The sequence below is a fragment of the Hevea brasiliensis genome, chromosome 5 (assembly GCF_030052815.1).
Source record: "Hevea brasiliensis isolate MT/VB/25A 57/8 chromosome 5, ASM3005281v1, whole genome shotgun sequence".
In the NCBI taxonomy this organism is placed as follows: domain Eukaryota; kingdom Viridiplantae; phylum Streptophyta; class Magnoliopsida; order Malpighiales; family Euphorbiaceae; genus Hevea; species Hevea brasiliensis.
The window spans coordinates 114714163-114728742 of record NC_079497.1 but is presented as its reverse complement, the minus strand read 5'-3'; the positions used below and the strand labels follow the sequence as shown (position 1 = coordinate 114728742).

The 14580-nt window shown below is 34.6% G+C and overlaps 2 protein-coding genes across 4 annotated transcripts; both read right to left on the bottom strand.

The window, feature by feature from the left end:
- Positions 1–70: 70 nt before the first annotated feature.
- On the bottom strand, positions 71–5248 carry LOC110633728 (probable serine/threonine-protein kinase PBL7). The gene is made up of 5 exons (XM_058147552.1): positions 4942–5248; positions 3196–3386; positions 2732–2921; positions 2253–2644; positions 71–777 (listed from the first exon to the last, which is right to left on the bottom strand). Exons 1-5 carry the CDS (start codon positions 5051–5053, stop codon positions 508–510), a joined length of 1155 nt encoding a protein of 384 aa, XP_058003535.1. The 5' UTR covers positions 5054–5248; the 3' UTR covers positions 71–507.
- A 1449-nt stretch (positions 5249–6697) lies between these two features.
- LOC110633736 (WRKY transcription factor 44) lies at positions 6698–11757 on the bottom strand. 3 transcript variants are annotated; one of them, XM_021782490.2, is made up of 6 exons: positions 11371–11757; positions 9287–9754; positions 9060–9191; positions 8123–8862; positions 7792–7956; positions 6698–7261 (listed from the first exon to the last, which is right to left on the bottom strand). In XM_021782490.2, exons 2-6 carry the CDS (start codon positions 9503–9505, stop codon positions 7078–7080), a joined length of 1440 nt encoding a protein of 479 aa, XP_021638182.2. In that variant the 5' UTR covers positions 9506–9754; positions 11371–11757; the 3' UTR covers positions 6698–7077. The 3 variants fall into 3 exon arrangements, with proteins under 3 accessions (XP_021638182.2, XP_021638191.2, XP_021638159.2); XM_021782499.2 differs by lacking the exon at positions 11371–11757 and adding an exon at positions 10789–11194; XM_021782467.2 differs by lacking the exon at positions 11371–11757 and having other exon boundaries at positions 9287–11194.
- Positions 11758–14580: the final 2823 nt, after the last annotated feature.

Sequence of the window (14580 nt, the reverse complement as noted above, 5' to 3'; positions counted from 1 at the left end):
TTCTCTTTATTCATGTGCCTCTTTTATCTTTTGTTTGGAGTAGGATATATTTTTTGACAAGGCAATAAACTGCTTGCAAGCCTACGTTTCCATTTGCATCTCAGTGCCATGTTCTATTATCGAACTGTTTAATTTTACAGGGCTTTCATATGTTGAGGAACAAGAAATATACAACCACCAGCATTAGAAAGCCCTCGCACCTGGTATTAACAAACAATAGGGATCAACATAGGTCGTTGGGAATATGTATATGATTACAACCAACTACTCTGGTTCAAGACGTATCTGCTAATATAAAAAATACCAAATACCCGGAATGACACAAAAATTTGATATGAAGGCCCTAATGAGATGTGGCCGATGCTAAAACTCTGAGCCTTGTGATCTACATAAATTTGTATGCAATCCTTTTGAGCATTAATATTTCCTTGTCAAGCACAAGGAATCCAAGATATCAACAATCAGTAGTGGAACAATCTTAACTTAATCCCCTTGGTTTGAAACCTGTCAGATCCTGCCACTACTGAGCCTTGCTTCCTTCTTTGTTCTTCTAGGAGTGCCAGGGGCCGTCTGTGCATCTGGGTCATATTTTTGTGAAGCAAGGTAAGTCAAAGCTGTAACCACATCAGCTATAACTGGTCTCAAATTAGGCTGCTCCTGGACACACATTGCTGCAATAGCAAGAGCTTGGTACAAACCCCTTGGAGGATACTGACCTTGAAGCATTGGATCAGCCATTTGTGAGAATTTTTTTCGGTCTTTGAACAAGGGGCTTGCCTGCAGTCAAAGTCAACATGCCATCAGCTAACACAGCAGTAAGTCCTTAATTTCACTCTCTCTTTTTCCTTTTCATTTATACAGTTCTATAGTAATGAGGGCCAAGGCTTACTAAGTGGGGGAAAGAAAAATCAATTAGTAAGAACCCAAATTTGGACCAAAACCTTAGGACTTCCTTCACAAATCAATATGTTGCTTTCTGCAATAAGAAAATATTTCCTGACAAGACAAACAGTAACCTTTATATAACGTTGAGCTAGCCTCAATTATGGTCGTCACTATTATGCATTTATGTTTTAAAGCATTGTATTCTGCAATCACCAATCATATATTACATTGAAAAAAAGAGAGGAATGAATTGTTATTTTGAAATAAATGTATGGTGGAAGATTGTTTCAAAGTTCAACTGTTTATAAGCAATGCATTGACATTTTTATTATAAATCAAAGTTCACTTCAATAAAAAAAAAAAAAATGAAAGCTACCTAAAACAAATGCACATTCTAGCTATATATCATACATTTCCTGTCAAGGGCGGAACTAGAAATTCATCTTTTCTGGTGTTGGGAGGGGGGTGTGGTGGGGGGGTGGGTGGGTGGTGGGGGGGTGGGTGGGTGGATGAACGTTAAAAGAAAATGAATGAAATCTTGATAAAATATAGGGCCAAAATAAAAATGTGAAATAATAATATAAAGAACCTGAATGAAATTTATATAGAAGTGTAGGGGCTAAATCAAAGCTATGAAAGTATTAAAGAGCTAAACAATATATACATATATATTAAAAAAAAGTAAAATTTATAGGCAAACATTTAATTTTAAACACTTTTGGGGGTCCTAGGGCCTAGGCTCCTTTACTTCATAACGTAGTTCTGCCCCGGCTTCCTGTGGAAACTCAAAGCGCAAGTGATTAGGCAATAAATTATGACTTCAGGCAAATATGAAGCAATAGAGGACTATATACACATAATTGACTTACAACCCCATTGTCTCTAGCCTAAGTTGTGTGTTTGAAGCTGTTCCTCCTATTCTACCTAGCCAAATTCCTAGATTTGGTATGAAAGCCTATCAGACTACTCATGAAGCTCAATCTCAGGTTTGGACTGGAGCTGGTGAAAATGCGAGTTGGAAGGGTGGTAGATTCTACTGATTATCCCATTAAGAGGTAGCACCACATGACTCGTGTGTTGATGTTACAAAACCACATACCTGCAATTACAAAACTGCACTACTGGATTCCTATCTTTATTTATCAGGAAAACTCTATCACCAGATCATCCTCTTCAGCGAGTGACACTATTTAGGGAAATTTTACACCACTCACCATGACATTTCACTGAATGTGCTGACTCATGAAATGATATATCACACAAAGCAAACAATGATATGGGCAAAGATCCCAGGAAAAACAAACAGGATTCTTAAACTTATTTCTCAAGGACAATGTGAAAGCATCAACAAAGGCAGGGTCTCTTACCCAAGCAACAAGATTTTGCTCCCCTGTAGCTTTCGAACTGTCGATTGCTTTTCGGCCTGTAATGATTTCCAGAAGAACAACCCCAAAACTATAAACATCTGATTTGATAGTCAGCTGACCTGTCATTGCATATTCTGGGGCACAGTATCCATAGGTGCCCATGACCCTAGTGGATACATGGGTGTGATCTCCAACAGGCCCAAGTTTAGCCAAGCCAAAATCAGAGAGCTTAGGATGATAGCCCTCACCAAGCAAAATGTTGGAGCACTTTAAATCTCGATATATAACAGGGGGACTAGCTTTATCATGTAAATACTCCAATCCTTTTGCTGCACCAGCTGCTATTTTCATTCTTGTGTTCCAATCAAGTCGTTTCATGCCTGGTGAAATATCTGGAAAAGAAGCAAGTAAGCTGCCAGCCTAAAAGGAAGAAATAGGTATGAATATTAAATCACATCAAGTTAATGCAATGTATATACCATGCAAATGGTCTTCTAAAGATCCTAGAGGCATGTACTCATAAACCAGTAGCCTTTGATCTCCATCAGCACAATAACCAATTAGATTAACAAGATTAGGGTGGTGAAGTAGACTTAACATCAACACTTCAACTAGAAATTCCCTGTTCCCTTGCAAACCATTACGATTAAGTTGCTTGATAGCTACAACCTGAAACAAACACCACAAGGATTGACTTTCAGTACCTACTTGCTTCACATACATGCTTGGAGCTTCAGTTCTTTTCACAAAAAGTATTCATAATTTTATCAGTCAAAGCTCCTAGTAGAATTTTACGGTTGAAATTGACCCAAAAAGTAAAATTCAACACTTAAAAGCAAGCCACAAAATTAGAGGAGAGAACTTGGTGTGGAACTTACATAGGTTGCTTACAATTTTATCCAATATGCAATAGAAAAGTTACTATATGATCAACGTGACTAACCTGGTTAGTGCTTTCTAGACGCCCTTTGTACACCCTTCCAAATCCTCCCTCACCCAACAAAGTTTCTGCTCTAAAATTTTTAGCTGCGGTTGCCAATTCACGGAATGTAAATGTCAGTGCTGAAATGTTATCTGACCCTCCATGTTTAGAAGCATCCTTAACACTTAAAGGGGAATTGCACTCCAATTTCTCTGCAAATAAAGATATGGGGGAAAACTTTTAAGCATTAATCCATGCTCATATTGGGACTTGAAATATTACAGAAGATCTATCATCACATTCCAGAAATCACCTCCATGTGTAGTACATATGAGATGCTATAAAGAATTTTGCTACCATTTTGGTTCACTGTCTCAAGACTAATTAAGATAAGCAACAAAAGATTAAGCATGATTCAATAATCCATAGAAACATAAAGCAAGATTTCAATTACTGAAACAAGTACTTTATCCACCACTATCAGTTAACGTTTTAACCAAAAAAAACAAAAAAAAAAGGCCCTTCAATAATTCAATTCCTTGTTGTCAGTAGCATTTTTTTTAATTAATTAGTTATTCTTTCTGCAGAAGACATTCAAAACAATAATATGCAGTTCAAAATGCTCAAATTGGAAAAAAAACCTATAACTTCAACAGGGCTTCACTGCTCCCTCACATGCGATAACTCTATCTCTATGTGACAATTGAAGAAATTAAAGAATGCAATATAAATGCAGCAACTTGACCTTGGACTTGGAGAATAGAGACTTTAAGTAATGAGCATTGGCTTTCTCTCCTTTTCTTTCTTTTTTTAAGTTGTTGCTTAGGATATTCGAAACAGTTTTTTTTTTATCTATTAAAATATTAAAAGAAGAAGAAGAAGAAGAAGAAGAAGAAGAAGAGAAAGAAAGGGTGTCTTCCTAGGAATTTGAAAACTTAAGCCTTGAGCAGCAAAGAGTAATTAAGACAAAAGAAATTTGCAGAAAGAGAAGGGAGGAAAGGAAATCCCAACAATTTTTTAAAATTTAAAAAGAAAATTGTAGAAGATAATTAGAAAATGAATTAGAAGAAAGAATAATAACAAAAAGAAAGACTTAAAGGGGAACTGCTCTCCAGTTTATCTGCACACAAAGATATGGGGGGAAACAGTTCATTAATGATACAAAAAAAAAAAAAAAAAAAAAAAAAAAAAAAAAAAAAAACTTTGCAGGGTTGTTCTAGCAGTGGAATTGGATATGAAGCTCCTATCAAAGGATAATAAACCACAACTGTTGCATCTCACAAGCAAATATCAACCAGCAGCTGATCTGGATTGTTGTGATGAAGCAAAGCAAACAAAATTTTAAGCATTAATCCATGCTTAGATTGGGACTTGAAATCTTACATAAGATATATTATCATATTCCAGAAATCACCTCCATACATATATGCTCTAAAGGATTTTGTTACCGTCTTGGTTCACTGTCTCAAGACTAATTAACATAAGCAACAAAAGATTAAGCATCCTCAATAAACCATAGAAACATAAAACAAGTACATTATCCTGCACTGTGAGTTAACATTTAGCTGTTTCGAGTAAGTTTGGCAGGCAGGAACACCCCATTTCTCAAGGACATCAGGGATAGTAAAGAAGCAATTAAATACCTAGACATGTCTTAAAAAGAGAGAAATTCATTCACAACAAACCCAGAAAAGGAAACAGCAAAAGATCCTTAGTCCTAGAGTGATTACATGAAACGGGTCACACTGTTTGTGAAGAAATAGTAACCTGAAGTGGGTTTGATCTGATCAAGTTGCTTCTGGTTGATGATCATCCATTTCTTCGTCTTCTTCTTTGAGTTATTGGCTCTTGAAATACCGGAACAGGGAATCCATGCCATCCGTCCTCAATTAACACTATTTATGAAAGAAATAGAGAATGAAGAACTCAAAGGGATAGTTGTTGGTAATATATAGTGGCCATGGAAATAGATAGATAAGTTAAAACGGGGAAAGAAAAAAAGAGAGAAGCCATCAACCAACCATCTCTCTTCCTTTCCAGCTTTCTATGCTTTCGTTTCCTTTCCAGTTTCTTTCAAATTTGATGATTGGCTGAAACGGTCTTATTGGACCACCCTCTCTTAAGAAAAACGATGTCGTTTACTATCATAAGTTGATGGTTTTGGTGCGTTCGTTAATTTCCGTTGACGAGATCCAACGACTGTATCTTCTGCATCATATGATGTCAACGCGGAGTTGACTTGCGCTTTCTACAGCCCAGTGAAATTTGGCAGATTTTAAATCAAATTTCATACCATTTATAAAATGCTCTATGACTGCAAAGAGTACTAAAATTTAATATTTTGAATGTATCAAATAATTTTTTATAAAATTTTCTTAATTATTTTCAAAAAAAAAAATGTTTGTTACATCTTAATCAATTTCAAAGAGCAAGAGTTGCTTAATTAGTGAATGAAACTTGTCAAATTCTTGATTTATGATAATTGTTTATGATTTTAAATAGCATTACAAGTTATTATTTAGCATTATAGTAAAATTGATTTGATTAAAGACAAATAAGTCACAATGAAGACTTAAAATTTGTAATCGTTGAAAATATGTAAGTGTCAAATAAATTGAGTAAAAAATATATAAATGAAAATGACCATACGCTTATTGCATTTGCCTTAAGATTTTTTATTAAATATGGTGTATTTTTTATGAAGATACATTAAAAAAGATTCATGCTTTGGCCTCTCTAAATCTTTAAAAATAATAATAATATGGAGATGGAGACAAATCACATAGGTGAAAGGGATAATAGGAAGAAAGAAAGAAAGAAAGAAAGAAAGAGTCTAAAATGCCCAAATGGCACGTCCAAGAAAACGTGCAAAGCAAATGGTATGGATCAATTAACAATAAGCAAAGCATAGGTGGACTCAGAAAACTAACTTCCAACTTCAATATCTTTTACGTAAAAATCACGCACACAAATTCAAGTAAAGAAAATTCAACTTTTCCTTATACAAAGATAGATTATAATACTGAAGTCATCTTCGTAAGTTTAGCGTTAAATATATAAAACTATTGAAATTGGGTGGTAAAAACGCGGTTTGAGTATAGATCCTAAAGAAGCCAGATCCATGAATTGAGTCAAGATGAACCAGATTTGGGTAAACTCCCAGACTAGTCAAGGAGAAATAGAGCATGAGCGCAATGCTAAGAAGAGCTAGACATAAGTAGATGGTCCACCTCATGCAGTGGTGAGTGAGTAATTTCATGCTGATCTTCAAGTCCAATAAGAAAAGGGTCCTTCTATAATTCAATTCCTTCTTGTCGGTAGCATTTTTTTTTTTTTTTTAATTAGTTATTCTTTCTGCAGAAGAGATCAAAACAATAATATGCAGTTCAAAATGTTCAGGCTAATAGGAAAGAAACTATTAACATTGACAGGGGCTTCACTGCTTTCACTTACATGCAATAACTCTTATCTCTACTTGACAATTATAGTATTTAAAGCTTTGTAATGGTAAACTTGTTCAAAGTTGATAGGAAATGGAACTGCACTGCATACATATTACACATTGATTATCCAAGGCAAGTCATCACTTCATTGTTATGCTCAATTAAAAAATAATTGGAAAAAAAGAAAATTGTATTCCTAAATAATAAAGCTAAAGACAGCACAGGCAGCAATAAGAGATTAGGTCGAAGGAAGAAAGGAAAATAATCTGAATTACCAAATACAAAACTGTCTTCACCAAGAAGTGCCTGCGAGCTAGCCACAGGATTTCACAGGACAAACATGTAGAAATGCAGCTTCTCCCAATTATTTAGCTTCTGACGCATCTCAATTCTTTTCTGTTCAGACTCTAATGGTCAGAATAAACATCAAGTTGCAAATAGCCTCCTTCAACTCATGAGATCACGCCTTGCTTCTACTGGTAGGAGCCTGTGAATTGGGTTCAGATGCTGAATTTGTGCTCCTGACAGGCATCTCATGGTTATGTTTCCCCTCATACGTTGTAATAAAAGCTCCCGGATCATCTGATACTCTCTCCACATACTTGCGGACATTGCATTTTAGACCTGTGCAACGATAGTAACTTCTGCAAGATGAATAAAAATAAGATGTGAGGAAAGTTTAAGAAAATACTAAGAGAGTTTTGATAAGAGGGTAAAAATAAAATGCAGCAACTACTGATGTTTCTGAATAAACTAGCAACCTACTTAAAACTAGAAATGATCATGGAATCTAAATCAAAAGGTTGTGAATATTAGGAATACAAGTTCAAGCCTTGCCGAAATAGCCAGATTCATTTCTTCAAAGTGTTTCTTAAGAGATCAAACATACGGAGGCTTCAGTTAGACAAGTAGAGCACATTAGGTTAGAGGATAGAAAGAAAAAAAGGAGAGGAGATTAGTACAACATGACGATCTAGAAGCATTACACATTTCTGAGGATTTAATCCAAAATTGTTTAGAGTGGAGAATGCGAATCCATATAGGCGATCCCAAATTTTTGGGATAAAGGCTTAATTGAGTTGAGTTTCTTAAGAGATCCTATTAAAACTCAGTCTGGATAACAGAAGAAAATCAGAAAATATTATACATCCTCAACTAGTCCAGGAGTATCAACCTGGGATATGGATTTCCCTTCACAACTTTCTGCCCATATTTTCTCCAGCGGAAACCATCACCCACTATCTCAGTTTCAGTAGAACTTTGTACCACTAGGCAGGACTCTTGTGCTTGTACACCATCCCCTGATATGCCTGCTTCATTTGATTGATTATCATTTTTCCTGAAAGAGTATCAATAAAATCATAATGAAGATCATCATTCAAGAATTATTAATAGCATTGAACATCAACTGATGAAAGACCAAATGACTATCACTTTTCCAACAATATGGTGAATGTGGAAAACACCACAGATTTTCAAACTATCTAAAATGCTTTATCTCTTACCTCCTTTTAATTTTAGGTTCATCACCATCTCCCTCCAATCCCCTACTTCCTTCCTCACATTCCCCACTAAGCCCACAAGAGTTATCAGGAGTTGCAACACCAGCATTAATTGATCCAGTTCCAGCAGGATCATGGGATGATGGAGCTTTAGCCTGATAAGTCGAATGAAGAGGCAATCCTTTTTCATTCTGATCTTCACCTCTACATTTAGAACCTTCATTTCTTTCATTGAGATGATTATTCCATAATGGGGTACTTATGCCTTGACCATTGCCATCGGATACAATTCCTAGCCCTTCCATCCCTGATGAGTTGCGTTTAGGAGGCTGAGGCTTTGAATGGTTGTGTTCACCCTTGTAGACAATTTCTGCAATCTGTCCATCTAAAGATCTTTCGACCTTCTTTTTCACTGGACAATTTGGATGCGTGCACTTGTAGTAACTTCGCGGATACTCACTTCCCTTTACTTGCTTTTGCCCATATTTTCTCCAATTATAACCATCATATGAAGGTCGATCCCTATTAGATGCAGCAGATAAGGTTTTCAGATCCTCCTCTTGGTTCTGAGATGTTAACCTTGAGGGTTCAGTTGACTGATCTGTTTGTGCATGAGATGGAATATTATGGTGAAAATTTGATGTAATCTGGGTTGTAAAATTGTGGTTTTCTTGGTTTGTATGTTGAACTCGAGCCTCAAGCAATGGTAGCGTTTGTTGTTGATGACCAGCAACAAAATTTCCCTGGTCAGAAGAAAACTTTTTATTCTTGCATTTTTAGCGTCTCAAAAGTAGAGCAGTGATACTCTGCATATTCAACATCATATTATATACATGTATTCCAGAAGAACATGTATATATCAGGACAAGAAAGAGGAAGAGTAAGAAGAAGAAGACAAAGAAAAAGTGAAGTTACAGGAAAGAAGAACATGACTACTAACCATATTCGCCAAAAGAGAAACGGTTGTCTTTGAAACAAGTTTGGCCTGCGGTTTATATATCACAGTAGGTTTACTGTCTGATTTTGAAACTTTATCATATGAATTGCAAAGTGCAGTTCCAGAGAGATCAGCCTGACATTATCAAAAAAAAAAAAAAAAAAATTTGTAAAGTTAAGAGAGAAGTTTTCTTGAAGGGGAAGGACGACTCGGAGTGACTAAGTGGTCACCTGGGAAGAAATCGATGCAGCTGGAGCACGATTCACCATTGGCTTGAACCTCACTGTCTTTGGTCTAATAGCAGCAACTGTGGTTTCTGAACATACATTAGGGGGTGAAACACTAATGGCACCTGCAAGGAGTTCTGAGAAAGTCCTAAAATTGGAGCAAGTAGGCCTGGAAGCTACTGGTTTGGCTATAACTACCCTTTCTGCTTCCTTGATTTCCATTTTCAAAGAATATCCGGAATGCCAATTTCACATTTTATTGGTGAATCATATGCCAATTGAACATGAAGGAAAGCTCGGAACTCCAATGTTATTGGCCCCTAATTCCCAATTTAACTGAATGCTAAAATATTCTAAGCAAGCTGTGGAGAAGGAAAACTTGGCAGTGACAGATAATATGTAGACGCTTAGGCATTGCTCTTCTTCAAGTCGGGTCCAACAGTGCAAGGATCAAAGTTAACTTCTTTGAATCTGCACCACGCATGGATTATGTTGATGATTAATACAAAACCGAAGATTAAATTAACAAGAAGAAATAAAAGTACTACTCCAAAAAGAACATTATCATGCCACTTGCAGCAGCAGGCATTTGTTGGTAACAAATTAACTTCTTACTTTTAAAATAAACTATTGCATTGGATCATACTCAAAATTGCAGAATCTTTTCATGCTCCACTGCCAATAAAAACTTTTAAAGTGCAGATTTTTCTTTAAAAGTAAATACTGTTAGGAGATAGGAGAAAGAAATCAAAGAAGGTAAGATGATAAGCAATACCAATTTTGCAAAATATTTTGCTACCAATATAAGAAGAACTGCAGGGCAGTTGTGAGGTCACTGGCTTTGGAAAAGAATGGAAAAAGAAATGAATCAAAGAAGAATTGAGTAATTAAGTTCTCTAACTACACATACTAAAACTCACCTAAAAGCATGTGAAATTGAAGGGATCCCCAGAAAAATTCCTGTTCTCTCAACTTAAAATTACAGTAGCTAATGAGGTCTTTTTTTTATTTTTTTATTTTATCAAAGCTAATGAGGTCTAATATCTGTAAGAAGTGAAGAAAACAAATAGCCAATTGAGCAAACAATCTTATTGAAGGACAGACAGTTGAAACATCTTCTTGATTTCCAACCAAATACAAATAACAGTAAAGGAACCATTTCCAGTATCCACTTTTTCCTTTCTTAACAATCTTTACTCTTTAAAGTCTTAACTACTACCACCAACAGAAAACATAATTTCAAGAACTTACTATACCTACACATCATTGCTATGACTATGAGCAATTGCAGACAAATATCCAACCAACAATCATAAACCTCGGATAAAAGTCTGCAATAACTTCAAGTATTGCTACATTAGAGAAAAAGTAGCAGTTCCCAACTTCACTCACTCCTAGCACAAAATGATGTGCATCTGCCTCCTACCCTTTGGTAAACAAAAACTTCCAACTGCAATTACTAGTTTACAGTTAATACATCAAGATTTTCTGGAAGGTTATAGTACATGATAGAGTTCCTTCTGATATTCTTATACCAGAATCATGCAGCTTCTTGAGATAACAAAGTTGTTGAGCAGTGGATGAACATGAATAGGAAACATAAAGAACTGAAAATTTTGGTTTAATGCTTAAGTTCCCCAGCAAAGAAATTAAAAACCTTCATCTTATATGGGATCATTTTTAATCTCATAAATTCCCCAGTTAACTAAAGTTCTGACCCAGATTTTAATTTTTATTTCAGATAGTTAGGATTCTTAAACAAAAATTAGCAAAAATTACACCAATATCGTAGTAAGTTAGTGGAAGAATTGAAAAATCAACAAGGTTTGTAAAAATAAAGAAATTTTGTTAGAATTTGGAAGGTTGATAGAAAAGATTTAAACCCTAGAAATACTTAATAAAAAGAGAAGATGGAAAAAAAGAGGATAAATGTATTAAGAAATCATATGGTTGGACAAGATTTCATTTAGAATCTCTATGTGAGTTGATAAAACATTGAACATAAACCTGCATTGCAGAAGCAGCAACTCAATAAGAAATATAGAATTAAGAAATCAAAGAAGGTGACATAAATGCAGCAACTTGACCTTGGGGAACAGAGACTTTAACTCATGAATGTAATACAATTATGTAAGTAATGAGCATTGGCTTTGTCTTCTTTTCTAAGTTCTTGCATAGGATACTTGAAACAGATTTCTTTATATATTAAAAAAAATAAAAATACATAGAGAAAAAAGGGAGTTTTCCTAGAAAGTTGAATGCTTCAGCCTTCAGCAGCAAATAGTAATTTAGACAGAAGAAATTTTGCAGTAAGAGGAGGGAGGAAAGAAAATCCCAACAATTTTTTTTTTTAATTTAAAAAAGAAAATTGTAGAAGATAATTATAAAATGAAATGGAAGAAAGACTGGTAACAAAAAAGAAGGTTGGGTTGGCTGGCGTAGGAAAGAAAAAGAAAGACAGCTGCAGTGAAGCGAAGGGTACGGCCAATTAACTCTCTCTCTCTCTCTCTCTCTCTCTCTCTCTCTCTCTGTCTGTGCACTGCACACATAAATAAATAAATAAGAAAATAGGAAAAGTTGTGATTAGAAATAAAAAATTATTTTATCATTTTGATATTAATTTAAATTAAAGTTTATTACTTTTTAACTAATAAATTAATTTAAAAAAACTTTTTTTACTAATATTTAAGACGAATCTAACAATATGCTTCCCACATTATTTCATATTAAAAAAATTACTTTCTTTTTTTGAGTTCTACAAAGTGAAAGTAAGGGAAAAAAAAGAAAAAAAAAACCCTAAAATGAGGTAAGAAAATTTCAAAATGGAAAAGGTAAGCAAGCAAGAAACATGAGCAAAGTATAAATGAAAGAAGCAAATAGTATTAGATGAGTGAGGGACTTGGAAATGGTAATTTTATGACAAAGGAAAGCCGCCTTGTCTCATTATCTACTCTAGCTTTTGAAACATTAGGCTATACCTACCTTTTCACATTATTAAAATAAAGACTTGGATTTCCACTTGCTTCTTTTTTATATAATACAACAAAATTAGGGTATTAACTAAGATTAGTGACATTCAATGTTTCTAACTTCAAAACACATTACATCTTCTTTGACAAGTTCAAATATAAAGTGGGTATTCATCATCAATTAAAAAAGAAAACTATAGCCTATCTAGGCAAGCTTTTTCATATATATGTGTGTCACAGAAGAGCTACTATATGCAAGATTTTTCTTAATTTATTGCATAATTCTCTTCATTATTTAAAATAAACTATATCTTAACATACCATTTGCTATAATATTTGTGAGTAAACTATGTAGAAGATTATAATATTTGTGGTAAAATCTTGGAAATTGTTTTAATTATGATAAATACTTGTATAAAAAAACATAAAATAATGAAGAAGAAGAAAAAAAGAACGAGGGATTAGTGGAGAAGTGAGGATTGGAATGTTAGTTGGGGCAGATGAGGACACGTGTGACGGTGACCCAGCCAAAGTCCAAACCTCCAAACTGAAATTCTACGGCAAAGACTGGTAGTTGTATCATGCCCCGCACGTGCCAAATCATCCCTCAGGTTTACTTGCCATTGCTATATCTAAGGATTTTTTTTTTTTTTTTGTCATTATAAAGTGTATCTGAACTATTAGTCAATCAAAATAATTACTTTCTGAATTCTCGTAATAGCCTGAAAATCATAAAAGACAGATAGCGAGCTATAAAATAATGAGTTAAACGGTATACTTATAATCCCTAATCTTGAACCTGGGATCTCTCCTAAACTCATCTTATCATTAACCATTAGGCCAATGAATCATTAATATCTAAAGAATTCAAGGAGTAAGAATCAAATGGTAATATGCTTCTAATTGAATCAGATAGTAATATGATTCTGATGATTAGATGAAGTTAGATTAGATGTATTTATGCTGAAATTTAAATTTAAAAAAAAATTATAATTTTAAAAGTAATTTTAATATTATTAAATTAAAAGTAATTACTTTATTATTTAATATATATATATATATATTCATCCAATCACTCTTAAGTCTCCAACGATAAATATTTAAAATCTACATATGAAAATATTGCAATTTCTAATTCTCTTACAATGATTCATTTTCGATGTAACACCCATAATTTTTAAATTAATTATTTTATGGAAAGATATTAATATTTTATTTTATTTTATTTAAATTTTAGGAAATTATTTGAAATTTTTTGAATTTTTGAAATCGAGTTCGATTTTTCAAAAATATAGAACTTTGATGATTTTTTAAAATTTATTTAAAGACCACGTGGTAAAACTAAAAATATATTTAAACTCTACGAATTTTTCTGAGTTTTATGAAATTTTTTTCGAAATTTTTGGCATCGTTTTTTGTCCCAAGGCATAGTAAAAATTCAATTTTGGATATCTTGAATAGAACCGCTTGAATCGAACCGGACCGGTAGAATCAGACCGGCCCATTTTCTTTTATCTCTTCTTCTTCGCGCGCCCTCGACACTCTCCCTCTCTCTCGTGTTTTCTCTCTCCTCCCTTCCCCTCTAACTGACCAGCCACAGCCTCAGCCTCCCCAGCTTGCCGGCGCACCTCTAGCGCCCTTCCCCCTCGCCGGCCACCGCCTGAAGAGCCGGAAAAATGCTCCCAAAGACGCTTACGCACGCAGCACGCCGTTTCGTCTTCTCGGGCCGATTCCGGCCAATCTGGCCACCAATCGGACCGGGTCTTGTCCCAAAACACTTCTACACCTCGAGAGCTTTTCATAAACACCAAAAATACTAAAATCCATCGGGCGGTTTGCTCAATTTTTGTCTGGAAAGTTTTAGCCCATTTTGACTTTCGGGATAGATATTTCAAAAACCGTAAACCCCACCAAAAATATGAGGGTACCGGAGTGCTCCACTCGTCAAGAGCTTCGCGACAATACCCATTTCAAAATTTTCCAACACCATTTTTCAGTGGGTCCCGCGAGATTTCACAGTATTTTTTCGAGTATTAAATGAGTTTAGAAAATTTCATAAAAATTATATACCTTTAATTCACTGAAATTCAATAGTATAAATTTAACTTATACTATATATCCAATAACCTAAATTTGGTTTCAAGTAATGCTATAGACTTTGCAATCTTATTGCAAACCAAACCTATTTAATTAATCAATTTGTAACACCCCTGATTTTTTATATATTATTATTGGGCTTCGTGTAGGTATCCTCAATTCGCGGAAATTCGACAGTTAATGGGATGCGTGAATTTCCGGCGAACAGACCGACTACGGAAAAGTCTCCGG